Source organism: Cetorhinus maximus, chromosome 17, assembly GCF_964194155.1.
Source record: "Cetorhinus maximus chromosome 17, sCetMax3.hap1.1, whole genome shotgun sequence".
Lineage (NCBI taxonomy): Eukaryota > Metazoa > Chordata > Chondrichthyes > Lamniformes > Cetorhinidae > Cetorhinus > Cetorhinus maximus.
Genome location: NC_135895.1, coordinates 96,371,304 through 96,390,279, shown reverse-complemented (window position 1 = coordinate 96,390,279; position 18,976 = coordinate 96,371,304). Strand labels below are relative to the sequence as shown.

The window sequence follows — 18,976 nt, the reverse complement described above, 5'->3', positions numbered from 1 at the left end:
TTTTCCGAAAAGTGTTTCTGTCCATTCCAAGGTCAGCTAAGACACTGGACAAAAATAGGCTAGTTTGCAGATAGCTAGCCGACACCGAGGGCTGGGTTTTACACGCCCCTGCTGGGCGTGTTTTCGGCTGGGGGGCATGTAAAATAGGGCAGGTGTCAATCCCACCATCTTCCTGCCCACCCCTGAAGTCACCCCTATAACACGGTGGGTGGGTGGGTGGGTGCCGAAATCAGCAGCCCACCCGTCATATTTAAATAAATAATCAAGGGTCAATTGAGCTTGTTAACAAGCCAATTGACCTCAAAAATACACTGCACACGCCATAATATGGTTGGCATAGGCCGTGGACAGGCCGGTTTAAAAATAAATGTTAAACTTTTTAAAAGGGGAGGGTGCCCTTTGTGCACTGGAGGGGCAGCCCCCCTTTCTTCCTACCTGCCTGCACACCAAAACCCACCACCCTCCACCCCACTCCCTAAATTGGTTGAACCCTCCCCACCCAATACCCCAGACTTACCTAAGAATAAAAGCAAAATACTGCGGATGTTGAAACAAAAATAAAAACAAAAATAGCTGGAAAAAGTCAGCAGGTCTGACAGCATCTGCGGAGAGGAAGACAGTTAACATTTCGAGTCCATATGACTCTTCATCAGAACTAAGGAAATACAGAAATGTGGTGAAATATAAGCTGGTTGAGTGGGGTGGGACAGGTAGAGCTGGATAGGGGGCCAGTGATAGGTGGAGGCAAAGAAGAGATTGCCAAAGACGTCACGGACAAAAGGACAAAGGGGCGTAGACGGTGGTGATATTATCCAAGGGATGTGCTAATGGTGACATTAAGGGTAGCAAGCAGGACAAGCAAGTGACAGATGGCCCTAGTGGGGGTGGGGTGGGGGGGAAGGGATCGAAATGGGCTAAAAGGTAGAGATAAAACAATAGATGGAAATAAATTTAAAAATAGGAGGGAAAAGAAAAATATATTTTTTTTAAATTATAAATTATTGGAAAAAGGGGGTGGGGATGGAGGAGAGGGTTCATGATCTGAAGTTGTTGAACTCAATGTTAAGTCCGGAAGGCTGTAAAGTGCCTAGTTGGAAGATGAGGTGCTGTTCCTCCAGTTTGCGTTGAGCTTCACTGGAACAATGCAGCAAGCCGAGGACGGACATGTGGACATGAGAGCAGGGTGGAGTGTTGAAATGGCAAGCGACAGGGAGGTCTGGGTCATGCTTGCGGACAGACCAAAGGTGTTCTGCAAAGCGGTCACCCAGTCTGCGTTTGGTCTCTCCAATGTAGAGGAGACCGCATTGGGAGCAGCGAATGCAGTAGACTAAATTGAGGGAAGTGCAAGTGTAGTGCTGCTTCACTTGAAAGGAGTATTTGGGCCCTTGGACAGTGAGGAGGGGGGAAGTAAAGGGGCAGGTATTACACCTTCTGTGGTTGCATGGGAAGGTGCTGTGGGAGGGGGTTGAAGTGTAGGGGGTGATGGAGGAGTGGACCACGTTGTCCACGAGGGAATGATCCCTGCGGAATACCGCCAGGGTGGGTGAAGGGAAGATGTCTTTGGTGGTGGCATCATGCTGGAGTTGGCAGAAATGGAGGATGATCCTTTGAATGCGGAGGCTGGTGGGGTGAAAAGTGAGGACAAGGGGGACCCTATCATGGTTCTGGTAGGGAGAGGAAGGAGTGAGGGCGGATGCGCGGGAGATGGGCTGGACACGGTTGAGGGCCCTGTGGGTGGAAAACCTCGGTTAAGGAAGAAGGAAGATATGTCAGAGGAACTGTTTTGGAAAGTGGCATCATCAGAACAGATGTGATGGAGGCGAAGGAACTGAGAGAATGGGATGGAGTCCTTACAGGAAGCGGGGTGTGAGGAGCTGTAGTCAAGGTAGCTGTGGGAGTCGGTAGGCTTGTAATGAATATTGGTGGACAGTCTATCACCAGAAATTGAGGCAGAGAGGTCAAGGAAGGAGAGGAAAGTGTCAGAGATAGACCATGTGAAAATGATGGAGGGGTGGAAATTGGAAGCAAAATTAATACATTTTTCCAGGGACATCTTTGGCAATCTTTTCTTTGCCTCCACCTATCAACACTGGCCCTCTATCCAGCTCTACCTGTCCCACCCCCCTCAACTAACTTATATTTCACCACATTTCTATATTTCCTTAGTTCTGATGAAGAGTCATATGGACTCGAAACGTTAACTGTCTTCCTCTCCACAGATGCTGTCAGACCTGCTGAGTTTTTCCAGCTATTTTTGTTTTTGCCCCAGACTTATCTTGTTCCGCGATCCATCGAGCCTTCTTCTTGGGACTGGCTGCACTCCTGGCAGTGCCCACTAATGCGCTCTTGGTGCTGCCGGAGCTGCCAGCCAATCGGATTGGCCGGCAGCTCCCGAGACCAGGAGTTCCCAGTGAGGAGCGGAAGTTCCACTGCCAGGCAATCCAGCCTGCCCACAGCGGGTTATGACTGCCAGGCGGGCTGGTGTGGAGCAAGTCGGCTTCCCGCTGACTTTGCTTTAATCAAAGAGATTGATCAGATAGTCAAATGGAAGAATCCAGAACATAAGGACAAAACTTCAAACTGATAACCAATCCAGAAAATAAGTTCTTCACGTGAATCATTGCTGAAATGCGGAGTGCGAAACCCCAGAAGGACTAAGATGCAAAAAAGATGGAAGTATTTAAAAGGGATACAAATACTACAGAATGGGTGGGGAATTGGAATGAAAAAGATGGAGCTGCCATGAATAGCAGGATAGGTTCAAAGAGTCAAATTAACTATACCTAGTTCTAAGTTCCGACTCTGAACTATTTCAATTATGGTTTTCATGAACTTTTTTCCCCAGGCTAACATTTTCCTCTGTATTCCTGATGACACTGAATCCTTGCTGGGATATGATGCTTTGGCCAGTCCTAAGCGGCTATTATAGAGAAGGGAGCTTTGACATGTACCATGAGTGGGTTATTCATCTGCAGCTTTAAGATCCTCATCCTATGTCCATGTGCAATCACATTTACAGCAGGAACAGAAATACCTGGAAAAACTCAGCAGGACTGGCAGCATCGACGGAGAAGAACAAAGTTGACGTTTCGAGTCCTCATGACCCTTCAACTTTGTTCTTCTCCGCCGATGCTGCCAGACCTGCTGAGTTTTTCCAGGTATTTCTGTTTTTGTTTTGGATTTCCAGCATTCGCAGTTTTTTGTTTTTATCTCTTTTTTACATTTACAGCAGGCTTGCTGGACAGTGATTAGCAGCAGGATTTTCCTCCCGAATCCAGAGATACTGAGGTTAATCCATTCCCCAGTTGAGTTTAGCTAACAATGCAGGTTGGGATCAAACCCAGGACCTTCCTGATCTAACTGGCTTTTCTGTTTGCTAAATGAACCCACTGAACTACTGGAAAAACTTTTACATTTGAATTGATTAAAGTTTAACTTTGAACCACTTCAGTGTTAACCGAGAAACAGGCAGTGGCCAGTTGTGTGTGGAGTTCTGAGTTTTGTTTTCACAGAAAGATAAGGAGACCCAGCAATGTCATTCAGTTGTGCCAGTCCCACTCTGCTGTTAGGAGGTACTGGTCTCAAACCAGCACCCAAAGTATAACAAGGCACATTTTCTGCAGGACTGCCACTGCATAAAAACGGTACCATTTCAGACCCTATATGTGTCAGTGCGGTCTAGTACCGGGTATCACCTCCCTTACATTCTTTTGGAGAATTTAAAAAACACATTTTAAAAACAGATTACATTCAGGAAACAAGCCAAACAACCTCTATAAATTAAAGGAAATCTTACTGCACACCCACAATCAGACTCAATTTAACAATCATATCTTTGGTTAAAGAAAAATATTTACTTGGGTCTATCTATCTGACTTATTAAGTCGATAATATATACGTCTTTAGATAAAGTGATGACCACAGTTCATTAATATGCTAGAGACCCCTTACCCTGGTGTGGGTGTCATCTTCCTCCCAAAGTGTAAAGCCAGCACACATTACTTCACTCCTGACAAGGTCCTCAGCTGGTGGGGCTGCAGGGAGACTGACCGATCGGAGCGCTATCAGATACGGATCTCTAGAAAGAAAGTTTACAACAGCTGACTGAATGCTTCTATCGGTACTGAATTGCATTGTAGTGGGGTGACAAATTGGGACATTTCACTCATCATTTGATTCTTTAAAGCCAGCAGTCAAAGATTAACATGACGTAAGTTAGGAATCTTAGAATAAAAGTTCCAACACTACAACCTAGGTTTTCCACTCGGCTATTAAAGCCAGTATGGTGTTTGGGGAAAACTTGTGCCTCCCACAAGCTGTACTCTGGTCCCAGATTCCAGCCTGGGGGTCGCCTGCATTACCTGGGCAGGCTGTCTGGCCTCCACCAGGCAGTCTGCTTGGAAGGGCAGCAGAGATTGCCTGTGACGTGCCTTGGAGACCCGCTGCAAAATAATTTGGCAGGTGGCCATTTTTAAAAGCTTAATTTTTGTTTTTTAAAACAATCCTTTGTTTTAAATTTTACAATTTAGCACTTAAAACCTAAACAAGCTGTTGTTTATCGGTTTGTTATAATACTTGGAATTTTGTAACTAATTACTGCTGCTAACAAAATGCAAACTATTGTTAAAGGTACAGGATGACTTGACCTGACCATGGAAAGGTACAGAATGATCTATCCAGAGAAAAATCTGCCAGCATGTCAGATGTCACAATTCTCCCCATCCTGAAAAAATAGGTGGTCAAGAATATGTCACTTTCTGAGATGTAAGCAACCTCGGTATAAACAGAGGTAAAAAAAAAAATGTGGAGGTTCACTTCACAGGTTTGGAGCGTCAAAAGTTTAATCCTGAGCATTGATAAGATTTTAACATCTGTTGGGGTGGATAAACTCAGGCACAGGAAGTTAAATACTAGGTTGTATAGGATAAAAGAGAGAACCTAGATGAGAACTATCAGCTGCGGCTGTGTATTGCTGACAAAAAGTTAATAAAAGAAATAGGAACAAGGGAGCCAACTGGCCGAGAGATTGTTTCGTGCAGCTGGCTGGCATGGACCGGGGACCAGAACAAGTAGGCCCAAGGCCACCCATATACGGCGTTGAACTTCAGTAACATCAAATGAACAAGCTGCAGAGGCCTGCTGGATGTCCCCAGCTCAATGTGGAAAACTATTTGAATTTTTGGGCTGTTGCGTTTTGGCAAGTGGGAAGCAGTCAGGAGCGGGTGAAAGTGGCTCCCCCCATCAGCCCGTGGTTTTAATGTGGAACCACAGGGAGCACTCCTGCACCTCCCAACTCCACATTCAAGTAAATGTCTTTTAAAACATACCTTTCTGGTACCGGGTAGGCGGCATGTAGGCCTGGTTTTCCTGAAGACCCAGATGGCACAGGGTAATGGGAGTACAAGCCTTTGTAGCATAGGCTGCAGCATTTGGGCACAATGGCAGGGATTTTGTAGTCAGTGATGAAGGGATGGTGCTGGCCATACAGTACGCTTTGAAATCAGGCATCTTTTATCCTGGACAGCACCCTCTACAGGGGATGTGTGAGGAGGGCAAGAGACAGTGAGGCTCTTCAACCAATCAGATTGAAGAATCCTCACTGAGCCATGCGTGTTTTAAATCAGGAATCATAAATCAGGAATTGGAGGTCTAGTGGTGCAGTGGGTAGCCTCCCTGCCTCTGAGCCAGAAGCTCTGGGTTCAAGTCCAACTATAGGACTTGATGTATTCATAATGAGGCCAAACAGGTTCAGTATCAACTTGTAAACCCTTCCAACATGCCAGGTGGTAAGAGCGAGAGAGATTCCTGGTCAGCCATGAGATGGAAAGAAATTGGAGCCTCTACCATCACTATCCATAGCTCCACAACGACAACATGCACGTAAAAGATTCTGTTGCCACAGCAACCTGGACTCCTTGGGGGGCCAGTTGGTTCAGTTGGCTGAATGGCTAGCGTGGATCAGATTGATGCTAACAGCATGGGGTTCAATTCTAATTCTGGGTGGGGTGAATTTGGGACCTGCCTCCTTGCCCTGCCCGTGGTGGAGGTTCTGGCACTGTGGATCTGACCAACCTTCAGGCAGAGAACTCAAGAAGAAGAAGAAACCAGGAATTATAAATTAGATTTAAATCATGTACAGAAAGGAAAATAAAGATTGGGAGAGAAAGATGCAACTAAGACAGAGAGAGATAAAAGTGGTAGACAGAAAAGGTTAAAAAAATTTTAATTTTTTGAAAAAATCCAATAATTGAATTCTTAACAAATGAAAAGCCACACTTTTAAAATTTTCAGGGCCAGAGAGGTTGTTTGTCAGTAATTATCGCTTATCATATCATGAATAATTCACTTATACCTGAATGCATCAGCTGTAGTTTTTTCTGGTGTATTTTGTGGGTAACTAGTGGGTAAGTCCCCCAACTTAATGGCCTACATTGATTTCAATGCCGAGTCTATGGCCAGGATTTTTCAGTCGGCATGCGGGGGTGGGCCCGACATGCCGGCGCATAAAATGACATACGATGTCAGGTGTGTCCCCCAAAGTCATCACACTGTCTCGCGATGTTTCATGCGGTGGGGACGCGCCGGAGTCGGCTCCGCACCCGCCAATAACTGATAGGCCTATTAAGGCCATTAATGAATTAATTCATGTCATTGTTTACACTGCCCGTCCGACCTTAAGGTTGGCGGGCAGGCGAAAAGGCCAAGCAGCCTTTTTAGGAAACCGCATCCACGAGCGGGATGAGGTTTCCTAAAGCTTTTACTATTTAAATAAAAATTTTATATGAAAAATAGAAACACAGTTACATGAGGAGACATGTCTCATTAAATTTTTAATTTCTGTAAAAATGTTTTTACAAAACGCTTCAAACTCCCTGAGCACCGTGCCTCAGGGAGAATGAAGCACTCTTTCGCGCACATGCGCAAAAGAGCACTGGCCCCGACTCTCCCTCCTCCCCCCCACCCGCACAGGTAGTGCTGAGCGCTACTGCTCGTGTATTGCACTGGGCGGGCCTTAATTGACTTGCCCACGTAAAATGGCGGCATGGAGCCAATCGTGGTCGGCTCCGTGACCACCCCTGTCCACTCTCACTGAGCCTGCCCGACATGGGGAAAATTATGGCCCATCAGTAAGGTACTATTATAGTGCAACCTGTGCAATAGCAGAGTAACCCAGACAGCAACGTTTGGATTTTCATGTTTAACTGCATGTACGTATTCTGGAAGTTGCTGTCAAACGCATCCATAACAACGGTGATAGCTGTTAGCCTCACTGTTATTCCCAATGCAAAATCCAGGCCATTGTAACTTGTGGAGAGGAGGCAAGGTAGCCAGCTAGGAAGGCATTTGAGAAATGAAACCTTCCAGTGATACGAGATGTGAATGTGCAATCAGCTATAGAAAGACGGGGGATGTGTAAGCTGGGCAGTCATATCAGTAATGTGCTGCTGGACATCTGTGGTTGACAAGCACAAGTATTGCTTAGAGGGAAATGAAAGTCATTTTGTAGAAATTAAAATAACCTGAACTCATGAAAATCTCAAAAATCTGCTTTCCTTCGGAGAATGAGTTTTAAAAAAAGTAACCTACTTAGGCATATCAAAAACATGAAGTGAAATTACCCATCAGTACAAGGCACTCTCCGAGATGCCAACAAAACAAAGTCTTGAAAGTTGCTCCCCTTGCTGAGAGAAGGGGAGATCACGTGATAGATGACATCATCCTCATCCACCTTTTGTATCAACTTAAATTTCCTCGGAAGAAACATAACAAGATTAGAGATGGTGAGAGTTAAGAACATAAGAAATAGGAGCAGGGGTAGGCCATTCGGTCCCTCAAGCCTGCCCCGCCATTCAATAAGGTCATGGCTGATCTGCCCCAGGCCTCAACTCTTTTGTGCCAGCTACTCATAGCTCTCAACTTCCCAATATTTCAAAAATCTATCTATCTCCTCTTTAAATACTTTCAGCAATCTAGCCTCCACAACTCCCTGGGGTACAGAATTCCAGACATTCACTACTCTCTGGGAGAAGAAATTCCTTCGCATCTCAGTTTTAAATGAGTGTCCGCTTATTCTGTAACTATGTGCCCCTGTTTGAGATTCCCCCACTAGTGGAAACATCTTCTCAACTTCTACTATGTCAAGCCCCCCCCCACCCTGCCCAGAATCTTGTATATAAAGGCCTAACTTGTTTAGCCGTTCTTGATAAGTCAACCCCTTCATCCCAGGAATATCAGCTTAGTGAATCTCTTATGAACTGACTCCAATTCCAGTATATCCTTTCTTAAGTACAGGGACCAAAACTGTACACAGTACTCCAGGTGCGGCCTCACCAAGATTTTCCTATTTTTAAACACCAATCCCCTAGCAATACAGGCCAAAATCCTATTTGCCTTTTTAATTACTTGCTGCACCTGCATGCTAACATTTTCTGTTTCATGCACAAGAACACCCAAATCGCTCTGGGCTGCACTTTTTTTGGAGTCTCTCTCCGTTTAAATAATAGTCTGCCTTTTGATTCTTCCTAACAAAGTGCATGACCTCACACTTTCTACATTAAACTCCATCTGCCAAGTTTTTGCCCACTCACCCAACCTGTATATATATCCCCTTGCAGATTCCTTATGTCCTCATCACAACATGCCTTCCCACCTATTTTTGTATCATCAGCAAATTTGGATACATTACACACTGCCCCTTCCTCCAAGTCATTAATATAGATAGTAAAGAATTGAGGCCCTAGGACTGATCCTTGTGGCATTCCACTAGTTACGTCTTTCCAACCTGAAAAAGACCCATTAATTCCGACTCTGTCTTCTGTGTGTTAACCAATTCTCAATCCATGCTAATACATTACCCCCTGAGCTCCTACTTTGTGCAATAACTTTTTATGTGGCACCCTATCAAATGCCTTCTGGAAATCCAAATACACCACATCTACCGGTTCCCCTTTATCAACTCTGCTTGTTATATCCTCAAAGAACACTAGTAAATTTCTCAAACCTGATTTCCCTTTTCACAAAACCATGTTGACTCTGATTGTGTTAAGCTTTTCTAAATGTCCTGCTATTTCTTCCTTAATAATGGACTCTAACATTTTCCCAACGACAGATGTTAGGCAGACTGGCCTATAGTTTCTTGCTTTTTGTCTCCCTCCTTTCTTGAACAGGGGCATCACATTAGCAGTTTTCCAATCCGCTGGGACCCTCCCAGAATCCAGTGAGTTCTGGAATATTTCAACCAATGCCTCCACTATCCCTACAGCCACTTCCTTTAAAACCCTTGGAGATAAGCTATCAGGTCCTGGTGACTTGTCTGCCTTTAGTCCCATTAGTTTCTCAAATACTTTGTCCTCCATGATAGAGACTGTTACAAGATCTTTCCTCCCATTAGCTCCTTGCTCATCTGATATCTTTGGAATGTTTGTAGCATCCTCCACCGTGAAGACTGATGCAAAATATTGGTTTGAAGTATGTGCCATTTCCCAGATCCCCGTTATCAATTCTCCAGTTGCATCCTCCAAAGGTCCTATGCTCACTTTAGCCGCTCTCTTTTTATAGGCACGTAGGAGCTCTTGCTGTTTGTTTTTATATTTCTTGCCAATTTACTTTCATAATCAATTTTCTTCCTCTTTATTAGCTTTTTAGTTATCCACTGCTAGTTCCTAAAAAATTCCAATCCTCTAGCCTACCACTAATTTTTGCCGCATTGTATGCCTTAGTTTTTGACTGGATATTCTCCTCATAGAGCCCTCTTACACACCTCCATTATTTCCCGATTTATACTTTGTCCTACAATGAGGCAACTCTTCGGGGGCCTATAAACGACTCTCACCTGTGACTTCTTCCCCTTGCTATTCCTTATTTCCACCCAAATTGATTCCACATCACGATCTGTTGCACCTATATCACTACTCACCGCACTGATACCTTCCTTTATTAACAAAGCTACCCCACCTCCTTTTCCTTTTTTGCCTATTTTTCCGGAACTTCGAATACCCTTGAATTTTGAGTTCCTGGTGTTGGTCACCCTGCAATCATGCAATAGCTATATATCTGTAATAGCCATCAAGTCATATTCATTTATTTCTATTTGTGCTGTCAACTCATCTATCTTGTTACAAATGCTGCGTGCGTTCAGGTAGAGTCTTCAGCTTTGACTTTTTAACCATTATTGCTCATTCTGGTTCTTATTTCTGCTGCACTCTTCTGCTTATATTTTCTTGCCCTTCCTGTCACACTTTGATTATCATTCGCCTCTTCACTACCCTGCACCTCTCCTTTCTTTTTGATTTTTTAAAATCTCCCCACTAATTAGTTTAAAGTCCTGTCTACAAACCTAGTTATATGATTCACTGGTCTCAGCATGGTTTAAATGAACCCAATCCCAACCGAACAGCTCTCTTCTTCTCCAGTACTGGTGCCAATGCCCCATTATTCTGAACCCATTTCTCCCACAATCCCAATCTTTGAGCCACGCATTTACCTCCCTAATCTTATTTACCCTACACCAATTTGCACGTGGCTCGGGTAGTAATCCAGCGATTATTACCTTTGTGGTTCTGCTTTTTAATTTAGCCCCAAGCTGCTTGTAGTCCCTCAGCAGAACCTCTTTCCTCGTCCTACCTATGTCGTTGGTACCTACGTGGACGACAGCAACTGGATCCTTCCCTTCCCACTCCAGGTTCCTCTCCAGCCCAGAAGAGATGTCCTTAACCTTGGCACCAGGTAGGCAACACAGCCTTTGGGACTCTCTGTCTTTGCTGCAGAGAACAGTATCTATTCCCCTAACTAATCTATCCCCTATTACTATTACATTTCTCTTTTCTCCTCCCACTTGAATGGCGCTCTGTACCACGGTGCTGTGGTCAGTTCGCTCATCCTCTCTGCAGTCTGTGCCCTTGTCCATACCGGGAGCAAGAACCTCATACCTATTGGACAAAGGCACTGGCTGAGGCTCCTCCAAAGCTAAATTTTGGATCCCAATACCTGCCTCACTCGCAGTCACACCCTCCTGTCCCTGACCACGGTCCAAATTTGACGTAATTAATCTAAGGGGTGTGAAACACAGTGTCCAGGTAATTCTCCCCCTCCCTGATGTGTCGCAGTGCCCGTAGCTCAGACACCAGCTCATCAACTCTGAGCTGAAGTTGCTGGAGTTTGTGTGCTTTTCTGTGTGCATGGGTGTTATTCGTATGGAACACACTTTCAGGTCTCACGATGAACCCACAGTATCAATCAGAATCATGCAAAATCCCAATTTTTACAGATTTGAAGTAAAACACCTAAACCAAGGATTTTTTTTACTTCATATTTTAACTGTTTCGAACACCCACTCTCAGTGGTTTGAACCATTTCCCTTCATTACCTAAAAGATCCCCCAAAGAGAAATTCTTATTTCCTTTGTAAAATCTTCCAGCACAGTAAGAGGCCATTTAGCCCCCAATTGCTCTCTGAAAAAAACTGTCCATTTTATTTCATTCCCTTGCCATTTCCCTATTCCCGATAAATCACGTCCCCTTTGAAAGCTGAAATGGATTTTTGCCTTTGCCACTGTTTCTGGTCCTAACAACACTATAATAAAATTATTTCTCCTGACATCTTCCCTTTGTTCTTTTGGTGCTGACTTTAATGACTCAATGCCTGGGGGAAATCTTTCTTTCTATATGAAAACCCATTAAGGGGATAATAAATACACTCATCAAAATTTGATGTACTCCAAGAAAGGAAAGTATTTGAGACAATAGTATGGAAAACATTTTTCTGCCAAGTCCCTTCCCCTCCTTGAAGACTGCTAGAGTATGGTTCTACAGGTGTGGTTTCTCTCTAGTATCTTGACCAAGTGACTCGAGACAGCAACAAATGCCAATTGATTTGACTGTAAGTGGCATTTTGTCAAGCTCCATCTCAGTCTCACCAGGCATCTGCACGTGTGTCTTTGACAGAAATTGCTAGATAGTGAGCACAAATGGAAAAAACAGTTTGATTCTCTCCTTGCTAGTCCAAGAACAGTGGTGGACTGAAGCATAGTTAGTGCTAACCCAGCCGAGATCAGATAACTCAGCACAGAGCAGGGATCGAACCTGAGACCTCCCTGATCTACAGCAGCTACCACTGCCTTAGTCAAGTCAGCTGAGCCCTCACAAAAGAATTTCACATCATGCTGTTGATACAATTTTTGCCATTCAGACACAAACATAATCCACTCCATATCTGGCTACAATCGGCACCGCCTGGGAGGAGCTGGGGAACAACCGATCTCCCAATGGCAATTCTCAGGATGAAACAACTTCTGCAGACCTGAGCTCCCAATAAGCCATCAGTTCTATTCACATACAAACTTTGCCAACTTTTGGGCAGTGTTGTGCTTTTATCAACCTCCTGCTAGATTCTAATGCTGCTGCCTCACGTACACCTCTCGATCTTTTTACTCCTCTTGACCTTTGCCCTCTACAACTTATTACACAGCTTATTACAACCTGAGGGAGAAGGGAGGAAAATTAATTTTAAAATTGAAGACAGTGCTAAAGAAAGAGCATTTCATGTGATAATCTCTGTCCATCAGCCTGACAATTGCTGCCCTTTCAATGGGAGCCTTGATGCCCTTAACATTCCTATTCAGTTTTGGCTGTGTGCAATGAACCGTGTCTAGGGCTCCTCTATCACACAAGAGACTCCACTGAATCTGCTGACACATTCTGACTTTTCATCAGCCATTTCAATATTACCTCACTTTCCTCAGACCTTGTTCTGCACAACTGCATGCAAAGCAGTATCTAAGACTGCATCCCATCCCTGATCAGTGACTTCAACAGCTGCCATCAGTCAGCCTGAAAAGCATTTTGCTTGAAAAAAAAAATCACAGTTTTGCTTTCCTCTCCACTGCAGTAGCTGTGTGGCCTCCTCAGCTCATCCATCCTCCAACTAAAGGCAATGCTTTTTTAAAATAGAGCTCTGACCTATACCCTTGATCACGCAACAAAACATAAGTTGGCGTGCATCCAAATAGAACACATAAATGGATTGAGTGAGGAAATGCTATTTGGCTCATCCTGCCCACTCCTTCCGCTAATCATGTATAATCTACCCCATCACAAATACCATATAATTCCAGAGAGAAATTTCTGTAAAAATACTTCTTTGATCCCTGATGTAAATGGAACAAAACTCCAGAACATCCATCCTTCCTCACATCTTAAGTTCCCTTGTTGGTCATTCTGGCGAAATAGGCTTCACTGCCAATATTGGTATTTATGCCCATCCTTAATTGCTCTGTGACGATACATAAAGAACATAAGAACTAGGAGCAGGAGGAGGCAATTCAGCCCCTCGAGCCTGCCCCGCCATTCATTACAATCATGGCTGATCTCATTTTGGCCTCGACTCCAATTTCCCGCCCTCTCCCCATAACCTTTCAACCCATTACTAATTAAAAATCTGTCTATCTCCTCCTTAAGTTTATTCAGCGTCCCGGCATCCACTGCACTCTGAGGTAGTGAATTCCACAGATTCACAACCCTTTGAGAAAAGTAATTTCTCCTCATCTCTGATTTAAATCTACCACCCCTTAGCCTAAAACTATAGCCTCTCGTTCTAGAATGCCCCACAAGGGGAAACATCTGCTCCAAGTCTGCTTTGTCTATCCCCTTTAGCATCTTATATACCTCAATTAGATCTCCTCTCATCCTTCTAAACTCTAGCGAGGCCTAAACTGCTCAATCTCTCCTCATAAGACAAGCCCCGCATCTCTGGAATCAATCTAGTGAACCTCCTCTGAACTGCCTCAACTACATCCTTCCTCAAATAAGGGGACCAAAACTGTACACAGTACTGCAGGTGTGGTCTCACCAATGCCTTGTACAGTTGCAACAACACTTCCCTATTTTTATACCCTATTCCTTTAGCAATAAGTGCCAAAATTCCATTTGCCTTCCTTATTACCTGCTGTACCTGCGTACTAGCTTTCAGCGATTCATGCACAAGGACACCCAGATCCCTCCGCACTGAAGCATTCTGAAGTTTCTCTCCATTTAAATAACAAGTCGCCTCTTTATTCTTCTGACCAAAATGGATAACCTCACTCTTATCCACGTTAAACTCCATCATCCGAATTTTGGCCCATTCGCCTAACCTGTCCATATCCATTTGTAAATTTCTTATTTCTTCATTGCAACTTACTTTCCCACCTATTTTGGTGTCATCTGCAAATTTAGCTATAGTACCTTCTATCCCTGAATCCAAGTCATTAATATAGATTGTAAATAGTTGGGGCCCAAGGACCGAACCCTGTGGCACCCCACTAGTTACAGCTTGCCATCCAGAAAAAGATCCATTTATCCCGACTCTCGGAAGACAGTGGTGCACTGCCTTCTTGAACTGCTGGAGTCCATGTGGTGAGGAAGCTTCCACAGTGCGTGTTAGGGAGGGAACCCCATGATTTTGATCCATGGACAATGAAGGAATGGTGATATATGACTAAATCAGGATAGTGTGCAACTTGGGAGGGGAACTCACAGTTGTCAGTGTTCCCATGCACCTCCCACCCTTATTCTTCTGGGAGGTGGAGCTAAAAAAGCCTTGGTGAATTGTTGCAGTGCTTCCTGTAGATAGTTTGCACTGCAGCCACTGTATGTCAGTGGTGGAGGGGGTGGCCGTTTAAACTGGTGGATGAGGTGCCAATCAAGCTGGACGGTGTTGAACATCTTGAATTTTGATACAGTTGCACCCATCAAGGCAAGCGGAGAGTATCCCATCACACTTCACATTGTGCCCTGTAGGTGGTGGCAATGTTTTGGGGAACAGAAGGTGAGTTGCTCATTGCCGAATACCCGGCCTCTGACCTGCTCTAACAGCTACAGCATTTATGTGGCTAGGCCATTTGAGTTTCTGGACAATGATAACTGTCACCCTGCCACCCACCCCCACCATCCCCAATCCAAAGATGTTGATGGTGGTGGACTTGGTGATGGGAATGGTGTTGAATGTCAAGGGGAGGTGGTTCAATTATCATGTCCTGTGAAGCATTTTGACCATGTGCACTGTGGCAGCTGATCAACAAGTGATGCATCACTCTGTTTTCTCAATAACAATGACAGTTAGGTCAGATTTAATCTGCTTCGTCACTGGAGAAAGAAAAAAGGGTCTCTGTACTCCTGGTACAGTGAGCTGTATCAACATCTTCCCCTTCCATTATCCTATCCTTCCCATTGTCACTGATGCTCGTTCCTAGTTTATGTTGCTCTTCTTACTGGTAGTGGGTGTCCCATTCATGTCGACGGCTCATATCAGACAGAAGCACGAAAACCTTCTTGATGTTTACAGAAACGGACATTTCCACTTTGACGGACAGAATCTGACCTTCCTCCAGGATGAATAGTTTGGCCTAGAAAAAAGAAATTGACATAATTTCCTGAACAGTTGGCTGGCTGGAAATCCCTGAACTCTTTTAAGTTGTTGTTAGTTTAACTTGCCTTGTTCTGCGTGCAGTTCAGTACCCAGTTCTGTTTTGCAGCTAGCATTTTTAGTGCAGAGATGTTATTGTAACTGAGGTAAACCTTAAACAACAACAACAAAAAAAAAGCAAACTAGTCACTTCAAACATCAATTGATCAAAGGCAGTTCCAGGTTGGATACCTGGTCAATGCAGAGTTTGCTGATCTTTGACAGAACAGCTGAGTTTTATAGCCGGCTCCAGTATTCCTGAGATACCAGCAGGGGATCATAAAGGAAAATCAGCCAGGTTTCCCACTCCTGATCGCTATCCATGACTAGTTGTTGGCAATGTGGGGAGGACAGGTTTGGGCCAAACTTTGATTTTCACCACAGTTGAATGGCCTTTCTGGAATATGGGGCACTTGGGTGAATTACTGGAGGACTGCTGCTGTTCACTGAGCAGGACCCCAGCAAGAGTCAGCCCCTTCAGGTAAGGAGGGAGGGGAAAAAAAGAGGGAAGAGAAACATGGAGCAGAGAAATAATGCTATTAAAACATCGACGTTATGAGTTATAAAAACAGGAAGCAACATGAAGCTGGCATAAGGCCTGGCTGATTCCAGTTGACTTGGGTAACACAACTTGGTGAGAGGGCTAGGCTTAGTGTTGGGAGTGCTTCATGGATAACTGAAGGTACCACCAACATAATAAAGGCCAAAATGAGGCAAATTCTAACCTGCCTGTCATATCTCACCACCACACAAGGTGTAATCTTCATTTTGGTACATATTTGCCAGCCAAAACTGACAGAAATCCTCTTCACTGGAAAGGTTCCATGGATGACCAAAATTAACCTGTGATTGTGATTTTCACCCTTTTATGGACACTTGTGAATTAGCACACCTGATCACTAATGCAAAGAATAGGTAACTAAATTGCTGTTTCCCCCAAAATATTGGGCAGTGAAATAAGAACAAGCATTCAAAGATTGCAGCTGTCGTAGGGAGGTTTATCGGCATAAAGCAACAGACAAAAAGACAACTTACTCAATGACAAAAATAAAACATTCACACAGTCATCTAACTGTATCAAAAAAGGCAAGTTACCTGATTGCTGGGGTCCCAGGGAACAGATAGTGGCACTTCAGTTTGTTTACGTGAAATGATATATTTTCTGAAAGAAAAACAACAGTATTTTCAAATTCTGTAAAAAGACTTGTAAAAGACAGTTCATTTGTCCAGCTCAAAGTCCTAATGATCTAGAGGAATTTACAGCACATAATTCTTACTTAACATTCCATAATCCTTGTTAGATTTGACAGAATTTTGTAATATTAAGACCTCAGTTCCTCCAGCAAGGAGGCCTGTTTTCAGACCTTAAGTGTCGGACTTGGCTCCAGGGTAATGCACTTATCTCTGTGTCTGAAGGTCAGAGGTTCAAACCCACCTCCAGTGACTTAGCACCAATACTGCAGTGCAGTACTGGACCACTGAAGATGCTACCTTTCAGATGACATGTTAAACTGAGGTGCCACCTGACCTGTCAAGTAGGCGTAAAAAGATCACTATTTGAAATAAAGCAGAGAGCTCCCCAACTGTCCTGCCCAAAAACAGGTGATCTAGTTTTGGCTGATCATGTACTCAATGCTGTTTTTGGGGCTTTACTGTGTGCCAATTTATTACTATGTTTTCCAGCATTATGACAGTGACTACACTTCAAAAACTGGCTGTGAAGCCCTTTAGGGCATCCTGAAGGTGTGAAAGGTGCTATAATAATGCAAGTTTTCTCTTTCTCATGAGTGAAATGCAAGGTTACACTGAAAAGTCCAACTTCAGAGATTGAAACTGATCCCAACTCAGCCCAAAGGATCACAGAGTCATAGTCATGGAGGTCTACAGCACAGAAAAAGACCCTTCGGCCCATCGAAAGTGCATATCCAAATACATCTTAAATGTTATGTGGGCATCTGCCTCTACCACCCTTTCAGGCAGTGAGTTCCAGATTCCCACCACCCTCTGGGTGAAAAAATTCTTCTTCACATCCCCTCTAAACCTCCTGCCCCTTACCCTAAATCTATTCTCCCTGGTTATTGATCCCTCCACCAAGGGGAAAAGTTCCCTCCTGCCTACCCTATCTATGCCCCTCATAATTTTATACACTTCAATCATGTCCCCCCTCAATCTCCTCTGCTCCAGGGAAAATAACCCCAGTCTCACCCCAAAACAATAATGTTACATGTAAACTTTACATTTTTTTTGCTGTAAACAGGACTTTATCAGGAGGCAAATGGCACCTTCATCACTGAAGGTACAAGAACCTGCACTTAACATGACAACATTTCTGTTTTAACATACATTTTTTGCATTTACATAAAGGTAGGAGGGGGACTTCTGGGATTACCTCTGTTTCCAGCAGCTTTACTCTTTACAGTACTCACATCTAACCTGATTAAATTTTCCAGAGGAGGATACACAATGTGGCCCAAGAGGCATCATATTGACACAGCCAGTGGACCTCTATTGACTAGACAACAGCAACAAATTGGCATTTATGTAGCGCTTTTAATGTAGGAAAACAGCTTTGTGAATTCAATGTGCACGTTGGGGTAGGCTGTCAGGCATTGAGCTGCATCAGCGCAATTCCCTGCATTCTGTTTCTGGTACAGTATATGTGGTGTGGCTGCTGTGATCAGTACAAAGTGAAGTCCGAGAGCATGTCAGCAGCTGGTCAAGTTTATTTGCATCCCAGGCACCATTGCCTGTCTGTTTTAATGAGGTGTACAATGGTGCTTTCTCTTTGTTTGGCAACACATGTTTTGCATACCCAATGGTAATTTTCCAGACGGTTCACAGAGCGACCACAGTGTAAAGTTATATATTGCTGCAGTGCTGAAATAAAGAATGTGTGTGATGTCCATCGCTGCTGCCCTGTAAAAGCACTCACTAATCATCAAAGGACTGGAGTGCTTTGGTTTACTGACCTGTCAAGTCGTATTTTCTTTCGTGCGCTTGCTTCTCGGTATCTTCTTTCTCCATCCTGTTGGGGGAAGCATGGTCAGGGTTACAAAAATAATCAACTCGCAGTGTAATACCCTTGTGTTGACTTTAGTTTCTTGCGCAACCTGCCCCTGCCTCCCCGTCCAGCACCCTCACCCCCATTGACCATCATGCCTTCAGCTGGAGAGGCCTTATGCTCTGGAATTCCTCTTCTAAATCCCTCCTACTTGTCTCCCTTTCTTCCATTCATACAGTCCTTAAAAACCACATCTTTGGCCAAGTTTTTGATTACCCCTGCTAACATCGCCCTTGGCTTAGCATCCAATTTTTGGTTATGCCTCTGTGAGGCACTCTATTCCAAGTTAAAGGAACTATGTAAATACAGACAATGGTAGTTGCTGTCCCTATAAATACTGTATGAAGCAATCACATTGAACCATGATATGCCGGACTCTGTACTTGTAGCACTGTTTGTAGTGATCAGCACATATCCAGCTCAGAAACAGGTCATTTTGCCCAACAGTTTCTGCAGAGTTGTCTATTTGATTGATTT

General features: G+C 44.1%; 1 protein-coding gene across 1 annotated transcript in view; it reads right to left on the bottom strand.

Annotated features, from left to right (window-relative positions):
- acot11a (acyl-CoA thioesterase 11a) overlaps positions 1–18,976 on the bottom strand; it is a 108,233-nt gene that overhangs the window by 2,027 nt on the left and 87,230 nt on the right. The window contains exons 10-15 of the mRNA XM_078561656.1: positions 18,408–18,463; positions 16,534–16,600; positions 15,468–15,551; positions 15,246–15,379; positions 7,620–7,751; positions 3,952–4,078 (exon numbers count right to left, since the gene is read on the bottom strand). Coding sequence (XP_078417782.1) covers positions 3,952–4,078; positions 7,620–7,751; positions 15,246–15,379; positions 15,468–15,551; positions 16,534–16,600; positions 18,408–18,463 — 600 coding nt within the window. The remainder of the gene's footprint in view (positions 1–3,951; positions 4,079–7,619; positions 7,752–15,245; positions 15,380–15,467; positions 15,552–16,533; positions 16,601–18,407; positions 18,464–18,976) is intronic.